The following is a 22,563-nucleotide window of genomic DNA, read 5'->3' on the forward strand; positions in this document are numbered from 1 at the left end:
AGAGTTAATCACAGACCATACATTACCTCCCCTCCTCTACCTTTTCATTAAGCAGCTGTCTTCATCTCGTGCATTCTGCTGGTGGTTAGGATAAGGATGAATAATTCTCTTAACTCTCTTCCTCCCCAGATTAAATAATTTACAAGTTTGAAAAAGAGCCTCCAGTTCGCCGTGTATGTATCGCAACAGCCAGGACAGGAATTTTCAGTACTCTTTAAAGAAAACTGGCATTATCCATTCAAGCAGTGGAAGGAGATCACTGAGCGCTCCTCGCCCCTAGACAGCACTGCAGGCAGTCGCTCCTTTTCTATCCCTCCCTTGGGCACCTGGCTGTCACTGGTACGTATATGCCCAAAATTTAGATTAACCATTGCTCTTCGCCTACGTGGCAGCAATAAACGGTGACCTAATGCTGGCAATAGAAAATTATAAAACCAGGAGCTGCTGTAACAAAGACTTAAACTGTTTGCAGGGTTCAGTTTACAATACAAGCCTTGATGATAATTATTTGCTGTCTGAATAACAGCATAATCTGGGCTTCTTCCACCACGGCCAGAGAACAGGCTAATTCAAATACATCTCGTCAAAGGAATGGTTTTAATACACCAATGAACACCACCATTAAACGACCCTCGGTACCCTAATCCTTCTTCCAGATTTTCAATCCTCTTCAGAACGGACAGGCTCCCTCGACACACAATACAAATCAGAAAATCAACAGCGAACAAACGTGAACTTACGAACTGGAAGCAGCTTCTGACGCTCGGCTCGATATTGCTGCCCCCGAAGGAGGCCACTTCCCCCAGCTGCCGAGGGATCTGGATGGAGTCGTGCAGCAGGAGCCCCAGCCGGCGCTGGTCACAGAAGCCTGTGGAGCTTGCCACTTGCTTGAACAGGTCTGGAGGAAGGAAAAGGACACCCACGCTAAAGCATCACAATGGGGATATGGCAAATAGTGTGGAAGTTTGCGTCGTTTCAAAGGCTCACAAGTGCGGTTAACAGCCTCAGTGGACACAAAACCAAACACATCTTCAGTTTGGCTGCTTCTCTTCCTATAAACACTGTTTTTTTTTCTGTTAAATAAGCAGTCTAGTGATGATATTTAATAGCATTATTGGCTCGTACCTGGGAAGAAAGGCCATTATAACACAGCACCTGTGGCATTACTGATAATAGCAGCCGTGGTTCTATAACACAGCTAACTAAACAGCGGGATCTTTGAGCCACAACATAAATGTTTTTAAAAACATTGTTTAACAGTAAAATAATCTCAGACAACATACAGCACATTTTCAAGTCTTAGCAATCAACATACAACTCAGAGAATCCACTTCTCTTTCAGATGAGTTGAACTGAAAAACAAGAGCTCCCTAACTTTCATATATCACAATCTTTTAATCCAAGAGCATTTCTAAAATAAAAGAAAAACATTACAGTGTGACAGAACCCGCCATCCACTGGGAATGTTAATATCATATTAAGTTTTCACATCTGAAGTGAAATGTCACTTGAAGCCATGTTCTGTTACTGCATCATTCCAGAAAAGAATCCTTACAGGACAGAATTACTATCCTTTCATAAGCTCACTTTAATTGAGTGGGAATTAGTTATACTGCACATACATCAAGGAGGTTTTCGAGCTCATAATAATAATAATTAAAAAAAATCAGCGTTAACTGAAATATTTATTTGGTAATATCCCTATTGACAATACATGACCTGAATAAATTGTCCTTACTTTTCAAAGAGTTTAAAAAAAAAAAAAGAGCAAGAGACAGCTAGAATAAAATAATGCCCTTTTTTGGAGCCACCTTAATATTTCACCCAACACCAGGGACAGAATTATAAAGGTGCTTCAGCAATGCTCGAGATAACTTTCCTAGCACTGCTTTGACACCTGTTTTTTTCTGAAGGAATAAAGGAATGGATAGAAAGGATTATTTTTTAATTACATTAATTTCGCTCTTGCCAAGTCTAGTTTTATAATAAATAATTTTGGGATAAATCCTTCCATCACCTCTGCAAGGCTGAAGACTTGTGCTCTAGCACAACCAACTCTGCTCTGCTGCACAAATGAGAGAAAAAATTTTAAGGGGTGCGACTCAATGCATACTTGCAGCAACACTAATAGCAACTGCACTACGACTTTGGCATGGATGGTGAAGCCAGACCACAGCCTGGCAGAGACAATTCCTTCTTCTCCCACAAGCAATTCAGCTTTCAGTTTCCCCATCATTAAAACATCAAGTGTTCTACAACCTTAAAAGGGGGGGTTATGCATTACCATGCACACACTCCAGGAGACTATGAAATACAAATAAATGTTTTCCTTTATAACTTTGATAATCCTCAATGAAATATCATTTTGAAAAATATCTGTACTGAGTAATTTTCTTGAAAGATTTTCTGAATACTTTTTCACAACACCCACATGAAACATCTAGAGATCTAAACTGTGACATTCATAGTGATTGCCCTAAAATCTGATCCAATTATACATAGTCATGCACAGACTCCGTTGTTGGAACTGTCTATTTTCTCTTTAGCATTCTTCAACTTCCATTAGTAGAACAGAATAACAATTGATGAAGAACTGCTATGGTATTGGGTCAAATCCTAAAGGTTGTTTTTTTAGTGGTTTTTTTTTTTTTTTTTTTTTTAAATGCATGAATGAGTGATATCAGTTAATTTAACCAGAAAGTTACTCTTGAGAACTGTTCTTATCAGTAGATCATTTCTGAATCCTAGCCTCACTAATGAACTGATTCATTAGTCAGATAAAACTAAAACTTCAAGTGGAATTTTTTCGAGTATTTCAGGATTTGGTCTATTAAAATATGCAAAATTTGCACACTTTTAATATTTTTTTAAAGATAGGAACTATATTTAAGCACAGTGTACATAATAAGACCCCGACCACGTCAAGGAAAACATTTTAAAAAAATATTTTAAAATGGTGTAATGCAAGATGTCCTGCAGACATGCATTTTTGTGTATGAAGGTGGGCTAAACCAGTGGTCTCCAAAGGGGGGGTATGTCCACCACAGGGGGTGCGCAAGACAATCTATTGCGGTGTGGTAAGAAAATATCTTTTGTTCTGATAATACATTTTTTAAAAGTGTTTATTTCATCTTTATCTCATGCTTTTTTAATTTCCATTTTTATGTATGTTTTATAATGTACACAGTATACTACTACAGTAGTACATGTATATAATTTATAAATAAATATACATCTATTGGGAGTGCACGCTCAAAATTTTTTTACCAACAAGGGTGCATGATCAAAAGTTTGGGGACCACTATGCTAAACTACCTATAACCATACTAAACAAATAACTTAAAAGTACAAGGTGGAGCAAATTAACACACTTTGCATCTGGACTATCTAAAAGAACGTGTCTATATGCTACTTAAATGTTTATGCAATAAATAGGAGGAATGAAAACAGAATATAAACATAAACTAAAACCAAAAGAATTACATTGACTTACATCTGTATTTATCTTCCAGGTGTGCTTTACAAAGGGATACAACACCAGTTTTGAAAGATAAGACACGGATCCTTCCCGTTCGACCCCTAATGAAAAAGAAACATTGGCTGATCATATGGTCCATTCATGTCATAATTTGTTTACTACAACGAAGTTCACCACTGTACCATAGTTGTCATAAACGAAGTCCCACAAAGAACCATGTTGCACAGCACACACTAGCTGGTTATTACGTAAGCTAGAAATGAAATATAAAATATGGTTGTGGCTCCACAGGTGTAGCTGAATTGGATTGTGCCATTGTATCAATTCAACCAGAAATGGTCTCGTTCGGAAACAATTACTCACCTTTGTTACAACAGAAGTGAGAGTAAAGAGTCTTTACACTACGCTTATTTGAAAAGGCTTCCCTACAAACTGCTGCTGTTCTCAGAGAAGATGGGGTCCCTGATGGAACAGGAAACCATCCCTTTTGCCAAAGACAATATAACTTCACTTTAATTAGAAATGCAATGCAGCCATCGTTTTTAGAAAGTTGTTGCTAAATGTCTGTCAGCCCTGCCCTGACCTGTTTGAGAAGGAGCCAGGCACAAAAAAGTGGCCTCGGCCAGTGGTATGCAGTGACAGAGGCACTTGTAAGACGTTCAGGTGAATGATGAAGCTTGCCTAGAAATCACGAGAAGGCAGGCAGGCTGCACAGTCGTGCCATTAACAACATGGTGTGGTTCCTGAGCTCCTCCTCGCAGCACTCAAACCTGTCCTGCGCCGTGCCAAGGGGCTGATATGCACCACATCAGTCCCTGTGCTGCCTCCGGTCAGCCTTCCCCTCACGCTCAGTCCTGCCTTGTGATGTGCCCGCCCTATTACTTTTGCTTTTTAACCTGACTGTGAGAAGAGCATCCTCCTCTGCGCTGCAGGCGACGCAATGACAAACCTTCCCATCTTCTCTCAGTCATCTGGTTTAGCTCAATTTACTTCCACTTGCTGGCTTCCCGACTTTTATTTCTGATAGCATTTCAAATATATAACATCTATTGCAAACAAAGACATATACAACATAGGAAGCCAATGCCTAAAACCGACATTTTTGAAGCAGAGCCTTATCAACAGTTTTGAAGCATCACCAGTAAGAACACCACTGGAAAGAAGATCAATCATGTACAGGCATGCCATAGTCATGCATTAGGCTGCACTGTTCGGCAAAGATACATGTTGTCTTTTTAATCCTACAAGAGTGTTGTAGGAGCCAGTGGTGCTCATTTACCCACGCACCTCCCCTGCAAACCCTAAAAAAGGTGCAGACAGAAACTAGCGGACAAAACAGAATTTAGAAATTGCAACCTTTTACTAAAGAACCTTGCATTTTTCATCACGGATAAGCATTTGTTGTTTACCTCTGTTTCCACACTCCACTCCTCTTACTCCCCTCCCTCAAATCTTTTCCAAATTAATTATCATCTCTGCCCTGAGAAACTCCTGCTGATGAATACCAGGCTCATGCAAATTATACAAGAGAAGAATGTAGAATGATGATTTCCCTGCAAGGCATATTAAATTGAAACTTCCACGAATCATGAGTTGTTCAGCTCACTCTTCTCTCTTCCCAAGTCAAACCAATAATTTAGCATGCTACTGCAAATGAGCATGAGTGACTGATCAATTAAAACAAATCTGAAACGTGTTGGATTTGCAGAGCTGTGCCCATAATTAGATCAGTCATTGACTGTGAATTTGATTAATATCTTTACAAATGACAGTTTTCAATTATAAGAAAAGTAAAGATTCAGTACATTTAATTAAACGTCTCCAGTACTGCTATGCACTTCAGTTGATCTCTACCTATTAAGTTTACAATGAAAACTAAACACATGTAACCTCAAGGTCACCTCTCGTACCAGCGTAATTCAGACCTGAATTTCAGCAACATAGCCAGGAGCTTTCCTCACACAAAATACCTCTCCGTTTCATTGTGTCCTGCAATATCCAGCTCTCTAGCATACCTAGGGAATCGCCTGGAGGCAGCCAATTATAATTTCTAATGCCATACTTTCAGCACAGTGCAACATAAAGAAAACTAGACTGGACATGGCAAATCTACGCTGGACAGTCCAGCTTAGGAGTAGCCTGTGGAATGACCTTTAGTTCCCTCTCTGCCTCTAACATGCCTGATCTGGATTAGCATCCCTAGCACATCTTTTTTTGGTTTTTGCTAACCAAGTATCTTCGTTTATATGTTATTTATAGTTGATGATAATTCAGAAGTGGATCAGAGTTCTGTGAAAGCCAAAGCAGATTAAAGAAATAAAAATCTGTCTCTTAAATGAATATAGCCCCATTCCCTACTATGGGTACACTACACAAAAATTTAATGTAATCTGGGTAATCCACTTCACAGGATATTGCAGCTGCTGCAGAGGACGTTATAAGCAACTGGCTTATCGGAGGTGATCCTGTAGGAAAAGACTCTGTACAAATCTGTACTTTTTTTTGGTAGGTGATCATTGAAGCTTCAGTGCTGTGATAAAGTGTGGATGGAGGAACAATGTTGTGGCACTTCAATACAGTTCAAAATGTCAATGGAAATACAATAATTGACCCACGTCCTTCCATTTCTATACGTAAATGTTTATTCTGCCACAGTTATGAGTGCGTCTGGCTGAAGGTGGCTGATAAGAACCTTAAAAACACAAAGACTTCCACTGACTTTTTTTCCACTAAATTCACCAAATACAAAAAATAACGCCTTATTCTAAAATTACCTTACAAACATGTGTTGGAATTTGTCTATGCATTATGAGCAACAACATTAACCCACTGAATAGGAATACTCATAAATTTTCTTAAGGTAAATTTACACTGTTGTAGTTATACTTATAGGTACACTTTTAAAAATTAAATTTTAGATGAAGTATTCCTCAAATTCCCCAAATCTCCTGACTGCTAAGGGTTGTAAGCACTTCAAATTAGAGATGAACCTCTTCCATCTTTGAACAAGAATTATAGATTGAAAGCTATAGAAAATGGACAGCTCTGAAAAGGTTTAATATCTGGAAGTACAGACACATGCAAGAGTCTATATGATGGTGTTCATATTGTTGCTTCTTGATAATTCTCTTGAATTTCTTTACCTAAATAAATTAAATAACCCATGCAAAGCCGTGACCTACTGAGGACATGCAGTCCCAGAATTGCTCTGAACACAGAAATCTGTTAAAAAAAGTTCTGCTTTCCAGCTCTCTCACTGCTTAGCTTAATAAAGCTGTGATTGTAAGCCTAACCAAGGGCTGTATTGATTCAGCTAAATGCAGCCATTAAGCCATTAGGTTTATTAAACTTTCACTTCAACTACTGTTTTTTTCAGTTTCAAGCCATTCATTTTATAATGAGGCAGATGGCTCGTTACCCCTTTCCCCTTCCCCTTGTGCTGCTGGGAAAGCTCCTGAGCACCCCATGTTCAGAACACCCATACATACGTATCGTAGACATTCAGCAGCCAGTTGAGGCACATGTCCACGCAGAGAGGAACATTGACCAGGTTATTGTGCTCTTGTTCCAGTCGATCATAAATGGTGGTCAAGCAATTGATGATCTGGAGAATATCCATAGGCTGGTCATTTTGTTTGAGGTTGTGCTGGTCCAAGGCATCACAGGCAGCAGACAGGCTCAGGAGATCCACTGTTAAAATAAAATAAACCACAATAAAGACTGAAGAGAAACAGTGGCTGTATTACCCATACCCAAAAAGTAAACAGAAAAATTTACTTGGCTTATACACCTGGCCAGAGAACATTTTACATCCTCTGAAAGTCAGGTGCAAGACTGGTTTCAAGACTCCTACAGGTGCACTGTTTATTCAGCTGTGGTCTTAGAGAGCAGTGTTTATAAAAGTGAAATCTGTTTCATTTTTAGCTGTAAAGTACCTATTATGCTATTGGCTCCTACGGAAATATTACACAAATTATTGTGTAACTAAAAATTACATATTTCATGTTTTATGTTCTTATAGATAGGCTAATATTTGACTACTGCATTCACCAAATATGCTCTAAACATAGGACATGTCATCAGCTTTCCTGAGACATGACATTCATTTCTTACAGAAGTCAGGCAATCTTAACTGAACCAAACTTCACAAGGAATACGCAAACAAATCACAAATGAACTGGGATTAACCTCTCTGTTACTTTTCCTCTGGTGAGCACAGGGAAAAGAAGGTTCCAGAAACATTAAATGGCCTACTTCAATATTTATTAACTAAATTCATCCATTTTTAATTCTGCAGAGCACTTACATTTATAAATACCTCTGTGACTTTATGGAGTAAGACACATTTAAACTTATCAGTCAATATACAGCAGAGTTTTTTGTCACAGACATTTGAAAACTTGATTTTTCATTCCTATTTAAGTCAGTTGCATTCTGAAATTCTGATGTCCAAGGCAAAACAGAACTTCCCTTTCTCAGGTCTTAGTCTCTGCATCCTAACATCAACAGCAGCATCACACTTTGGGGGACACCAAATCAGAGAGTTATGGGATGTTGGTTTACAAAGTAAAACAAGAATAAGAACAAAAGAAATCAGAAAAAGGGGACTATTGACACAGATCTTCTTGCTGCCACAGGAAAACCCTTCATAATTCCTTGTAGTGAATTTCCAGGGTGTGAGCAATGGGGATATTCAAGCCCAGATGCTGTTAGTTCTGCTCGTACCATGAGCAGTCACAAAGCGCAGCATGATTCAACATGACTCAAGGGAGCAGGATCTGGCCCAAGGCGAACTGCCCAAAATCATCCAGGAAATTCATCACAAAATTGAGAAACGAAATGACCCAACGGCAAGACCATTTTTTTTCTTTCATTGGAATAAAAATGTGTTTTATTGAGTCCTGGCAAGCAACATCTCTCAGTAATGTCAAAAAAAAATGTGCAGAGACTAAATGCAGAACCCCATACAGGAATTTCTTAAGAACTTCATCCAGCTTAAGGGCACTTTTGCCAAATTCACACTTGAGTATCCTACTTTATCAAGGATGAAGCTGACCCTTTGATGTCCTAGTAGAGATGAAAAATACTTTAGCTGCATACCGGGCTGCTTGGTTATGCTGCATGGACAGTATGCTGGGATTTCATAATTGCCAAAAGAATTTCAGGAGTATAAATTTCATTGGAAACCCACAGGGACTTCTGCTACTAAAGCCCTTAGAGCACTTCTGAAAATTTCATCCTGTGGGCCTGACACACCCAGTGCTAGAGTGAATAAGGAATGCTTGGAATACTATCCCCATTATTATACCAAGAAAATTAATTTTTAATCTGTGGTTTTGTGCAGCGTTTTATTGGAATTTCACTTTTTTTTCACATTAGCATACAGATATTTATTAAAAGAAAACCTTTTGGAATATTACGTTTCACCTACTAGCATATAGATATATATCTATTCTAAGGTCAGTGTTATATCCCACAAAAGCATATTTATCAGAGCCATTCCTAAGTCTCAGAAAGATGCCTTTCTTCTAATAATTTGTCAAATTGGAAATAGAGCACTGCCTTCACAACACCTTTAACTCTGAGCTTTAGGCTGAACTCTCAGTTCCTTTGAGACTATGAATCAATGGTAATTAAATGAACCCCTCAGGCATCTGAGTGGCAGCTTAATTATATATGCAGCCACTGCTAAACATGGGTCATTCCGCTTTGTGAAAGCTTTTCCCACTAATAAGCAGCAACTTCTGAAAAGCCTTTCACCCCGCTCTTCATCAACCTCCTGTCCTATCTTGAAGTTAATAACACATGTTCATCTTATAACAAGCAAAAAGTGCTTGCCACTATGCTCTGCTTTAGGGAACTTTTTTTTATGGGAAGAGCAGCAGCTCTGGCCTTCGGCACATGAAGCGCCTCCTGCACCTTTCCCACCAAGATTAAAGTAAATGTGGGAGAGTCCTCTCCCAGAACCAGGAATTACGTATTGCTTTCCTGAAAGCAAATATGGAGGTCCTATGAATGACAGACTTTCAAAAGACAAGCCCCAACCGTCACATATGTATTGAAGAGTTGTATATTCATTACCATTCAGTGATTTGCAAAGCTTTAATTGAAATAAACCATACCACTTTATGCTTTGTACAAATTTTTGTGGGTTCTGTGTCACACTTTTGTCCTTCCCTATTTAAAATTCCAAAACTGACTCAAACATTTGTGTGAGCAGTAGCTTCTAGCTTATTTTGAAATCTAAGTCATCTATCTAAATATTTCTTTGACCTCTAAGGCAAGAGAAAAAAACAAAACAAAACAAAAACCCAAAAAAAACCCCAAAAAGTCATTAGGATGTTTGTAACTAGATACCAACCTGTGACCAGATTGCAGGAAAAGTATAAAAGATGACCTGGAATAACTAACTCACTGGAGGACAGAAGTGACCATTAACAGGCAGGAGAAAGTGTGCTGAGGAGGTCACATACTGAACTTGGGGAAAACTCAATATATGGCTGGTGATAAAAAGTATTAATGGTGTTCCCAGAATGCAAGATCGTCTCCCCTGTAACCTGCTGTTGGCTGATACATTAAAAAAATATTTAATCTAGCTTGCATAAAATTAAAGGAAAAAAGCACCCAGCAGAAGTTCTTGAACATTTCCTTCTGCTGCACCTCCAAGAAAAGTTTGTGAATACATGTCATTTTATTGACATCACAATGTTCAGATGTGGTTTGCACTTCAAAGATCTGATCTTTGAAAAGTAGCAAAACAAGAAAGCCAACATGCTTTGATATGATTATCAAAGGAAACCATACGTTTTAAAAAAGCGGTGCAATAGTTACACCTGGCATGCCCACAATAATTTCGAAGGCTGGGATGATAGAGCCACACACTAGATTCTTCTAAGGTAACACAATACACAAGCATTTATTTGTTAAGGATTGCCATTTTCCATATTCTTTACGTTTAATGTCCTAGCATCTTAATGTTCGTTGGCCTGATTTACAAACTGAAAAGAAGTGAGTCTAAGAATAGTTCATTTTTAAAAGTGTTTCTATTCTTGCCACTGAGAAATAGGCTGTACCTTCACTCCTGTGGGCCTTCTATTGTGCACACATCTTTAGAATGCTCCTCGGTAGACAAAATTGCTCTGCTTTTTATGAAGTTTGCAGAAAAGAATATACATATATATACATAAACTCCTGCAATTTTAAAACTGAAATAAAAAGTAAGAGCTGAAAGCAGCACCTACTGCAAGTGGACTTTAGGGATGTTTGGCTATGTGTAGGAGCCCTTAAACCCAGCACTGTGCTCTATATCACCTTCACTGATGATCTGGATGAGGGGATCGAGTGCACCCTCAGTAAGTTTGCAGATGACACCAAGTTGGGGGGAAGTGTCGATCTGCTGGAGGGTAGGAAGGCCCTTCAGAGGGACCTGGGCAGGCTGGATTGTTGGGCCGGGGCCAACAGCGTGAGATTCAACAAGGCTCAGTGCCGGGTCCTGCACTTGGGTCACAACAACCCCATGCAACGCTACGGGCTGGGGGAGGAGTGGGTGGAGAGCTGCCTGGCGGAAAAGGACCTGGGGGTGTTGGTTGACAGCCGCCTGAACATGAGCCAGCAGTGTGCTCAGGTGGCCAAGAGGGCCAATGGCATCCTGGCTTGTATCAGGAACAGTGTGGCCAGCAGGACCAGGGAGGTGATAGTGCCTCTGTACTTGGCACTGGTGAGGCCGCACCTCGAGTACTGTGTTCAGTTTTGGGCCCCTCACTGCAAGAAGGACATTGAGGTGCTGGAGCGTGTCCAGAGGAGGGCAACGAAGTTGGTGAAGGGTCTAGAGCACAAGTCCTAGGAGGAGCAGCTGAGGGAGCTGGGGTTGTTTAGTCTGGAGAAGAGGAGGCTGAGGGGAGACCTTCTTGCTCTCTACAACTACCTGAAAGGAGGTTGTAGCAAGGTGGGGGTCGGTCTCTTCTCCCTAGTAACGAGTGATAGGACGAGAGAAAATGGCCTCAAGCTGTGCCGGGGAGGTTTAGGTTGGATATTAGGAAAAACTTCTTCACTGAGAGGGTGGTCAAGCATTGGAACAGGCTGCCCAGGGAAGTGGTTGAGTCTCCATCCCTGGAGGCATTTAAAGAATGGATAGATACGGTGCTCGAAGACATGGTATAGATGGACTTGGCAGTGATAGGTTAACAGTTGGACTCGATGATCTTAAGGGTCGTTTCCAACCTTGACGATTCTATGATTTCTACTAGTGCCAAACTGCAGAAAAAGAATTTTGTAATGAGTTGGGTTTTTTTTTTTTTTTAAATCTAATTAAACTGAGTTCACAAGCAACACTGAAATCACAGAATACACAAATACAATGATGGTGTCTCCAAGCAAAAATATTTGTAAGAACAAAGACTGCTAACCAAATTCCTTAAATACTTCTCCTTAGATACAAGTATGAAGAATGTGCTAAAGTAATCAGTGTAAGCGCCACTGCATGTCTCCGAAAACACTCATTCTCAGAAAATCCACCTAAGCGTAACCTCGAGAGGCGAACTGCCTTCAGTGCATAATTACAACTCCACACTGTAAAGTCCAAGATGAATCTAGAATTATTCAGTGGTAGGAATCAGGGTAACACAGATAAAATAGGATGGAACGTTTTGCACTTCCAGCCATAAAAACCTGTTACAAGTTACACTTGTGCACTGCCAGCTAGAGAAACCTGTAATTCCAAAAGTTTTAGTTCCTTACTTCAGTGCTGCACTGATTATGAATACTTTTCACTGCATATCACTCCAGTTTCTTTACACTACCTTTCCACAATGAGCGTGGCAGGAGTGCTGTGCCATGGAAAGATGTTTGTATTTCTGATCATCGTAATTCATTCTTTGTCACTGCATTCATGCTAAAATCTTTCATCGTGTTACAAGACTTTTCACTTATTCTTTATGTTTTTCCTTTTTTTTCTTTTTCTTTTCTATTTTTTTATAAATTCAGAAATTAAGTCTGTTCATTAGTGGAATTCACCCATGCTTGTAAGCCTAAAAGCAAACATGCTCAAAAATACCGAGGTTTGACACGGTTCCAGAAAGCATGTGAGCACAAATCCAAACTTGAGATAAATCAACAGTTGAGACATTGGCAACTGTGTCAGAAATTTAACCCTGTAATTAAATGCCGAATAGTGAATGTTAAAATATTTTAATAACCCTCCAAATTGTGCTGTCTAATAAACTGCTTGCTTTGGGAACTGACTGGCCTACCGAGAAAACCATGAGCAAATTATTTAGCTCTCAGGTTACAATAAACTGTAGAGGAAACGTAACTCCAGTGACTGGTAGATTACCATACACCAGTCGAGAGAATTAAAGTGTAAGAACATGCACATCACTTACGTATGGCTGATGAGAGACTTCTGAACCTAACCAAAAGCTTGAGAAAAAATTAAGCTAAATGTTTATTGTGATGATCTCGTTTAAAGGCAACAACCCCTCAGGGTTCAAGATTCAATTTAACAAACCATTAGCAACTCCAGCTCTGGAGTGATTATTTCACCCGAACTCTCACCCTTCCCAATACACTACAATCCTGTTTGTTTGGTCTTGAGCTGTAAAGCTGTGGCTGACACAGGACGTGGCTCCAGTAACGAGCGCAGTGAAAACGCCCGGCTAAAGAGTATAAACATAAATATGTAGGGGATGTTAGTTTTGTTTCTGATCCACCATTCTGTCTTACAAGGGACAGACCTGTAGACCACCCAGCACTTTGGTTTCGTAAGGAACGTGCAAACCAGTGGCAGCAGAAGACCCTTCAGGTGAGAGGTTTCCATCCACCAGGAAGAGCTGGGGGGATGTGGGGGTGTTTTTCTGTTTCTGAAAGTTGCAAATAAACTTGTGTGTTGGTCATAAAGTCTTCCCGACAGCAAGTGAGGCACAGGCACATACTTACAGCAGAGGGCTTTCTGCAGCCTGCGGAGTTTCATGGCAGTCCTGTACGCTGAGAACCTGACGTTGTTCAGGTCAGCTGTAGGGGGGAAATATTAAAATAAAAGATCAGCTTTACACCTTAGAAATAACCAGACTCATGAAGATGTGAAGTTGAACTAGATTATAGTCATTGGTTACAAGAACAGCGGGGGGGGGGGGGGGGGGAAATGTACGTTAGAAACTCCACTGAGCAAAAACCCTCAAACCTTGACAATCAATCATCCAAAAGAAAAACACTAAGTCCTAAAGTGTTATTTCTTTTCGTTCAAAGGCACTGAACTTAAGAGCACTTGAAAGGACAACATCAGTGACTGCAGCAGTGTTGTCTGAAAACACCGCAGCCTTTCACACCGCAGGCACTGAGAGAAAGATAAGAACCTGAAACAACTCCTTGTCTGCCCGATGCACCAGCCAGGCTGCGTGCAGGCAGCTCCGAAAGAAGAGCTCTGCCCAAGAAAAAGCAGGCAACTCTCAGCTACTGCTAAAAAAAAACCTTATTAAAAAAAAAAAAAACCAAAACAATGAAACTTTTGTGCTTTCCACCCAAGCAGATCCCAGCCATGACCTGAGACGCAGGGCCTTTGTGGTGAGAAGCCAGCTCACCCAGCCAGGTGAGTTCCCACGTTCCTGCCTCCAAAATGGTGGGGAACAGCACCTGGCTAGGAACAAACAGCGTGGCACAATTTTTGCTGAAGCCTTCTTGTGCGGTTAACAAAATAAGGACATCAGCACAAGTCCCCACTGAATAGTTTAACCATGGCTTGCAAAATCCTCCTGGGACACCGCGGGGACGAGGTGGGCCACACACCAAACCAGTCACACCACACCAGAACTTATACAAGCCTCTCAGCACTCGGGAGGCTCAGTGCCGCCTACTTGAATGCTATTCAGCAGCAAATTCTGATTATCTCCACAGCAAAGCACAGCAACTTGTCCACAGTCTAAGAATTGAACGCTAGACAAAACTGAAAAGAAAGAAGGGGTTGTCTTGGACCAAATCTGGCCAGGAAACTGCATTTGCATCTTTCTTTTTCGTGAAACCAGACTGAGGAAGATGCACTTATTCTAGTCTTGTCCCTGGCTTTGCTGAGGGTGGCCTTGGGCAAACCCTGTTTACAACAAGAATGAAGACAAAATTCACTGAAAGTGAGGTTGAAACTACTGTGGCTGAATTCCTGCCATCAGTACCACTACATTGGCTAACTTGTAACGTACAACTAGATTTGGCATACCAAGACTACAGTGCAGATACACCACCGCTTGCATTATTCAGAATCAAACTCAGGATACAGAAGTAAGCGCACAAGTCTGGCAAAGGGCTTTTGTTTACGCGAGTAGATCAACAGATACCTAAGCTAACCGGGTGCAGCTGCAAGCTGGTACCTTCAAAGATTACCCGGGTGAGCCATGAAGGTTGCTGTTTTGGGGCCAAGTCCGTGAACGGACGCTGTTTCCCAAGTGGCACTGCCAGCTCCTCCCAGGGATGCTACGGGGCAGCTGCACTGGGAACTGAAGAGTGGCCTGGGGGCACCCTCTCATGCTACAGTGTGGTCACCTCCACCGCCGAAAACCCCGACTGCAGCTGGCATGCTTCTGGCCCTATCACCTACCCAGCTAATTCCTGGGCACAGACACTCCTCCACATCTGAGCAGTCTAGGGACCATTCCCAACAGATGGCTGGCATCCTGTAATTTAAGGGTTTTCTAGCACAGAAATAGACTGTTTGTGCCAGCCAGTTTCAGCAGCCGGCAACACTCCTGAATGCATTTAATTTACTGATGAAACCCATGGGGCCTAAGGAGTTAATGATGGCAAAGTGTTTGGAAAATGTAAACTACTATGTAAATACAAAAAGAACATTAAAAAAAATATAGATACTGGCTCAGAATAAAGATCCATTTAGCCCAATAAACTGCCTCTAAGCTTGGCAGACTTAGAGAAAGAATATGACGAAAAACAGGGCAAATATAAAACAGTTCCTTGCTGGCATATGTGCTGAGGTGCTATAAAGCTGTTTGCAATGTGGTAGCTTGGGTATAACTATCCCAACATCATTTACAATGCTGTACAAGTATAGGTAGCAGAGGGAATATAGTCTCAATTACATTAATTTTAATTAAGCTGTTCTGAATGAGTAATTTGAGGCTTGAAAATTCAGTCATTTTGTATACCTTAATAAAAGCTGTGGAACATTTCTAGAACACATCTTAGAGCAGAAGGGGAAGTTTCAGCTTTGTATCTCATTTCTTTTTCTTTGCACAGTTCCATCCACCTTTTTAATGGGCAGTTCTCCTGTTTATTGTTCCTGCCAGCTCCCCCTCTCACAATCATCCTGACAGGTCCAGAAGCCTTAATGTGGTGCGGAATACAGTGAGCAAGTTAAATAAAGCGACTTCATTTGTCTTGAAGGGAAATTAATAAAGCAGTCTCTCACAAACACTGTGACTTCCGTTACATTTTGTACCCTTGTTGTAAATCTGCACTTGTATTCTGGAAAAGAATATGTACTAGATTACGGGTAGCATTTGATAAAATGAAGAAGCCCTCCCTAAATTTTCCCTGAGTATTCTGAAAAAAGCTTCTCTACTTATTATTTACATTTTAAGAAATATTGGTAAATATATATGCATATTATTTCAGGCCTTGATCAGGACAGAAAGTACAATCCATAAAGACACTTAATCCTGAAAGTGCTGTAGTTTACATCTATTTTCCTGTATATGTAATACACACTGAATTTGTTATCAACCTTAATGACACTGCTGCCAAGAAGCATCTGCTGTAAATGACCAACAAGCAATGTCAGGAGCTAGTTTCGGAGCCCTCATCTCAGGTTGTGGCAAAGTAGCAGCAATGTCTGCTTTTGGCTCTACGTGCTGAGGCCAAGTGTAGCCGTCGCATACCTCCACTCCCACCTTCGTTGCTGTTACCAGTATTAGCCCATGCCCAGTTACTGTCCCTGTGTCAACTGCTCACCTCCCGTCTTCGTTATGCCACCACCTCCATGCTCCTGACAGACGGCTCTCTTACCAGGTGGTGACAGTCATTTGAGGTCACTGGATCTTAATGATTTAGCTTTTCCCTCTGCCTACTCCTATGAAACTGCTGGTGGTGTCTGTCTTCCCCTGGAGCTAATGCCGGAACAAATGCATTGCTCTGTGGAGCAACAAGGGGAGCTCAGGCCTCTCCTAATTGGGTTCAAAATATTTCCCTTGCTGGTATATGACCCCATTTAAATGAACTGTAGAACATAAGACTGTAAGGGAATGAGACTTGTTCAATGGGGCTTGGGAGCATTGGAGGCAACATCACCACTAACAGCAAGGGAGGAGCCTGGGAGCGAGGCAGCATAAGGCGCTGCCTGGCTGCAAGCCAGCCACTACTGCTGGGAACTTGCGGAGGAGGGAAGAAGGAGGCTCAAGCAGCAGCAACCTTCTGAGAGCCGATGGAATCGCCAGTAGTTTCCCCTTCCCTGTGGGTTTTTTTTCCTCTCCTGGGTCCTGAGGGAAAAAAATCTGATGCTTTCTCCATTCCCAAACAGCCCACTAAAAGAGTCAGGGCCCACTCAGCCTTGACTCCAAAGCTTTAATCATCCCTGAGCAGGTCGGAGAGCTCAGTATACCCCGCATGCTTTCCTCCAGTCCTTTCCTCCCACTCCTAGAAATTATGCACCATCTTGTCATCCAAATGAGGTAGTCAGAGGGCTGAAAAGCCCTTGGAGTATGTAAGACTTCTGCACGTTGTTTAACGATGCTCTCAGTCCTTGTTCAGAAGGTAACTTTCAAGCTTTGATCAAAAAGTCTAAATGCTCAAGAGCATAATCTGTTTATGGTATGAAATAATGATGTAGTAGAAGAGGTCAGCTGGCCCCTGGAAAGGAACGGACTGAGGAAAAGATCACACAGAAATATTTGGTGACACTCATATTTACATCCCAGAGCAAAGAGAAATCATGGTTCTCCCATCACTCAGCCATGAACGATCACTCTGTCCAAGGCAGTATAAGTGCTTCTACAGGAGAAGATTTAAGATTGTGTTACAGAAGACCTGTAAGATGGGGCAGGTGCTTACAGCTGATGCCTTTGCAGCAATGAACAATTCCCACCAACACAGCAGTAAGATCTCTCCATGATCTTCCTAAGCTTCTCCCGCAGCCCTCCCACCGTCATTGTGGAAGGAGTTCAAAGTGCTAAAGCATCAGTGACTCTCAGAAATTAGGAAATCTCCTTTCACTGCTTTCTTTTCATTACAGACATGAAAAGCGCCTCCCTTTGCTTCATGGCAACTAATGCAGTAGGGAGAACGTTATCTAGAAAAGTGACTTCCTCCACATCCATCATGTGCCTACAACATATGAATAGGTTCATGTTCATACTCTTATATTCATTCACATTAATACAAATAACATTGAACAGGAACTAGTGCTCTTTAATGAAGAGGACTCCAGACTGCTGATAGGGAGAACTCAAATCAGAAATACTACAGAAAGATGATCAGATAATTAAATTCTAACCTTTTCTGCATAATTCTGCATGTTGAAAGAAATCTCAAAACTTAAGTGCTACGTTCTTCCTCAAAAAAGCTAAGACAACCTCAGCAACACATTTTTCAGTGTTGTATTTCTACAGTATTGTAGAAACAGCTGTAATTACACATAGAAGATCCTTTTGACAGTGGATAATCAGGTAAAAAAAACCCACTCATTTGAGAAGTGGTCAGTGATTTGTATCAAAAATTCAAACCACCTCCTGGAATGTCCCACTGACTACTGACACACTACCAACAAATAAGACGGTGCAGATTTTTTTTAAAATTCTCCCACGCTAAACTCCAGATTTTACATTGGGATATGAATATTATTTTAAAAGGAAAACCAGATCCTCATATTCTTGAGTCTTACTGCATGAAATAAGTTGGTAAGCAACTAAAAGCTATAAAAAAATTAAAGAACAATAAGTTTTTAAAAAGAAAATATTTAACAAGAGGTTTAGCATCCAGCATGGAAGGACATTTGTTTTTATTCTTAAGAAGTCACATCTATAACCCAGACAACAGGTTTTAAGTAAGGTGTTATAACTGAACTGCTTTCCATGCTGGTTCTTAAACAGACTAACCCCCCACCCTGCAGTTGCTCCAGCTGCTGTCAGTGTTGAATGACTGGATGTTTCACTTGATAACGTACTGTCCTCTACAACAGACTAATCTCACCGAGTGTTTAAAAGCTCTGGGATGGACCAGTCTACCTCTCATCAACGGTTGTTCATATAATTTGTCTCTCTCATACCCAATGTAACCTGAGGGCATCTCAGGAAGTCCCTTCTACCTGGAAACCACCTTGGTTGTTACTTTAAAGAGGGTTACTTGTTTCTATTATTGTCATTATTATTATAATTGCTTTTCAGTTAATGAGGACAAAACATAGGCATTTTACTTGATTTTATGGACGGCAATTTTCTCACTGCTGGGACACCATCAAACTGAAAAGAGCAGCTTACATGCTTCAGGTCATAACCATCTCAAGAGTAAAATCTGGCAAGCTAACAACTAACTTCTTTGAAAGAAATTAGAGCTCATCAGGTCAAATGTTCATTGTCATTTGATAAGACTTAGAGTTTGGTGGGGTTTTTTTGGTTTTTTTTTTTTTGTTTTTTTTTTTTTTTTAAACTCTCACTTATTTTCAAGGAAAGAAAATTAACCTACAGTGATATACCTTAAAACCTGAAAGTCTTACTCAACTATAGCTTGTGGCATGCTTGTATAGCCATATAGCTGTTCATAAATACAATGCTTGCAGTGGATAAACTATTTTGGGAATTACATGTCACTGTTGTCTCTGAAAATGCCTACCTAACCAAGGTTAAAAACTGGTTACTGTACAGTCCTGAATACACCATAATTCCACTACCAGCCACTAAACTTTCATGTTTCATCAGACATTAACAGCAGCCTGACTTTTCAAGAAGCTTCATCTCACATCAGTTCAATACAGCTGCAATTCCCTGACCAGCTGATAAGAATGCTGGGTTTCTTCCTGCTGCCCAAACCCTATATATAAATCTTCTAATGATGCCCTACAGTGACATATATCACCTCTTTAAGAATTGTAATTTAAAAATGCAAATGAGACAAATGCACAAAGGAAAGAAATTAATCAAGTAACACTGCTTAGTATCAGTTGAGTCTCAGCCATTGACTCTTTTATTATAACAATAATTAATGCTATCATCTACATTGCTTTGAGAATACCTAACAGTAAACAGTGTTATTATACATACAGACATAGAGCTTAACCACTTTCCATGAAACAACACGGCACACTGTACTAGATCTGTCCCACTGAATAAAAAAGCTGATAGTGTCTCTGCAAATTAGTAAGCGGGAGGTACCCTGGGAACCAAAACGCTACTGATTGCATCTAGACCAAGCGGATGAACAACACAGCATGTGCCAGCATTCCAATAACTGGACCAATTGACATGACCTTCGTGAATTTAGTTTTAGCATGTAATGGCTTTTCTTCAGCCTGTAAACCCAAAAGTGTAAGAAGGGATATGATTTACACCTGGGTTACATCCCATTATGGGGTTGGGATGTGAGTAGAGTTTGCAGTCAGAAAGGTCAGAAACCCCTCATGTACGCTAGATGACAAGTACTCATAATGGAAAATCCTAAAATAAATAAATAGCAAACAAACAACTTCAAAAATATTAATGAAAGGTGTCCATTTGCAAACCAAGAGTGCAATACTCTTGAGCAAAATGTTCCCATACTGGTCACCTATTCCATAACAGAACATTACTCTCCTTCACTGATAATATGCCTATGGTTTAATTTTCAAGGGATGCAACGTTAACTTCTACCACCTAACTTCTACTTCACTGCCATAGTTACGTTTATTGTCTGTTAGGTGTATGCCTACACAGGATGCAATCACACACTGTTAGAAACTACCTACTCCAGGTCTGAATACTATCCAAGGTTGACAAAACCCAATCAGTCCTTTTTTCTGAAATAAGACGTTTTATTATTCAAATTGTAGTTAGCTTGAAAAGGACATCAGTGAATAAAGAACCTTTAAAGAACGACCATATGTATCATCTTGCTGGATTTCAGTAGAAATCAAGAGATTGATGTGTGCATTAGGCACGTCTTTCTAGTACAAACATAGAAAGCAATTAGTTGAATATGAATAAAACCTCATACTCAATACGTGGTTTAGTAGTTTGTAATAAAAACTATTATGGCAGAGGGGGGCAGTTTAGCCTCTTCAGGCAGCATTTCAGAAGGACAAATCAAAATACACAAACCAAAAATGATGAAGTTTATTCACCTTGGTCATTCAGAGTTGGAAGCTCACATTGCTGCACAAGAGCAGCCAGCCACAAGATCAACACAGCAACTTCCATCATTCTCCCTCCCTGTGTTAAGCAACTCCGACCTTTCTTCCATGTACTCCACAAAGAACTGCCCCCGCATCCTTCCAAATTAAATGGAAAGCTGTCACCAGTGCACTGCCGTCTGTAAGGGTGAGGGTGTTTTTCACCCTCGTGTCTTGCCTCGGTGAATTAGGAGAGAGAAACAGATGCACACGGCAACATTTCTGACTGCATCCTGCTACTGTAATTACTGTTCACAGTGACACTAATGCACCTTGAGGAGACTTGTACTGACATTACATGGGAAGGCTGGAGGAGGGGGTGACTAACAGCATGGCATGGCAGGCAAAGTTCTCCTGGGCCGTAACTGCAAAGGTTGGAGTCATTTTCTGCTTAAAGGCAAAATACTATCATTCTGAGCTAAGCTGCCTGCCACTAAATATTCACTCTCAGAAGAGAATCTGAAAAAAATTAAGCAATCCCTGACCACTTTGATTCCTGCTCTTCCTGTCCCTCCCCTCACCCAAAGGTCCTTGAACTCTCCAGGACAATGAAATAACACAAATTCTCATTCCAGTGATGCCCTGGAGCCACCATGAAGGATGACAAAATTTGTAAGGGGGCTGTGAAAGAACGGTGTAAAAAAGCAGATCTGCTGCAGGGGAACTGCTTTTGGAAAGAAAAGCAGCTGGAGCAGTTCTTGGTACTTTGAAGACTTTCAGAGGGAAGTTTGAAGAAAATGGGAGTGGTTTGTAACGGTGTAAATGCAAACAGGGAGATGTCTGTCAGCCTCTAAACCTTTGAGATTCACACATCACTGATTTTTACTACCTCTCCTATTTCAGTATTTGGTTGGGTTTTTTTCCTATGTTTTTAGTTTATACAACTAGTCAAACAATATCAACATCTACTAGATACAGTAAACAATACAGCTAAGGTCATTGTTGCAACTACCTGTTGCCACTTTGAGTTGACCATTAAACATCAATTAAGTCATTTAGTATCAACAGCTTATTATATACCTTTAAGTAGCCATAACTTTGAATGAAGAGCAAAAATTGCCCGACTTGAGTCAGGAATAAATGCTTCATTAAAACTGATAAAATTGCTGTGTTGTTTAAATAATAAAGAAGAGCAGTCCAGAGCAAGCACTTTAGTATCTTAAAAGGAAAAGCTTCTGTTAAAAGAACAACCAGTTAGAGATTTCTGATACATATATTAAATTTAAATCAAATATTTTACCCTTATTACTAGTATATTTATAAATGGCCATGTTTCAACAAATAAGCTCAAAAAGAATTTGAGAATACTTCCTTCATGGACAGGTTATTTTATGATTTCTTCCTATGGGTTCCTTCTGCTTTCTCTGATGCAGTCCTACTGAAGACAGGACACAGGGCTTCCCAGACTGACAATCTGATCAGATACAAAAGTGTACGCAGCATGTTCCTGCCTTCTTTTATTAGTACCAAATAATGCTCCCAAGTCATTTAGCTTCATTTTTTATAAATACCCAAAACTCTGAAGACAGAAAGCTGAGCCAATAAGTTTGAAACTTGAAATGCATCTATTTTAGCAAAATGTAATGCAGCAATTTGTAGGTGTGTGAATTGGATATGTGAAGAATAAAACTAATATTACTGCTGCTTCTTACAGAAGTGTCTCTTGTGGCTCAAAGACATAGGCAGGTGAGGAACATTACCTTGTGCCAGGTTGTATCTTCCTCATTCACTTCAA

The 22,563-nt window shown here is 40.4% G+C and overlaps 1 protein-coding gene across 6 annotated transcripts in view; it reads right to left on the reverse strand.

Moving 5' to 3' along the window:
- The window catches only part of DMD (dystrophin), a gene marked incomplete at both ends in the record, with an annotated part of 1,307,865 nt that overhangs the window by 54,644 nt on the left and 1,230,658 nt on the right, over window positions 1-22,563 (reverse strand). For all 6 annotated transcript variants that reach the window (XM_082303865.1, XM_082303861.1, XM_082303862.1 and 3 more), the window contains 4 exons: window positions 741-898; window positions 3,494-3,579; window positions 6,967-7,168; window positions 13,412-13,486. In XM_082303865.1, coding sequence (XP_082159991.1) covers window positions 741-898; window positions 3,494-3,579; window positions 6,967-7,168; window positions 13,412-13,486 — 521 coding nt within the window. The remainder of the gene's footprint in view (window positions 1-740; window positions 899-3,493; window positions 3,580-6,966; window positions 7,169-13,411; window positions 13,487-22,563) is intronic.

Source organism: Platalea leucorodia (assembly GCF_965183815.1).
Source record: "Platalea leucorodia genome assembly, chromosome: 2".
In the NCBI taxonomy this organism is placed as follows: domain Eukaryota; kingdom Metazoa; phylum Chordata; class Aves; order Pelecaniformes; family Threskiornithidae; genus Platalea; species Platalea leucorodia.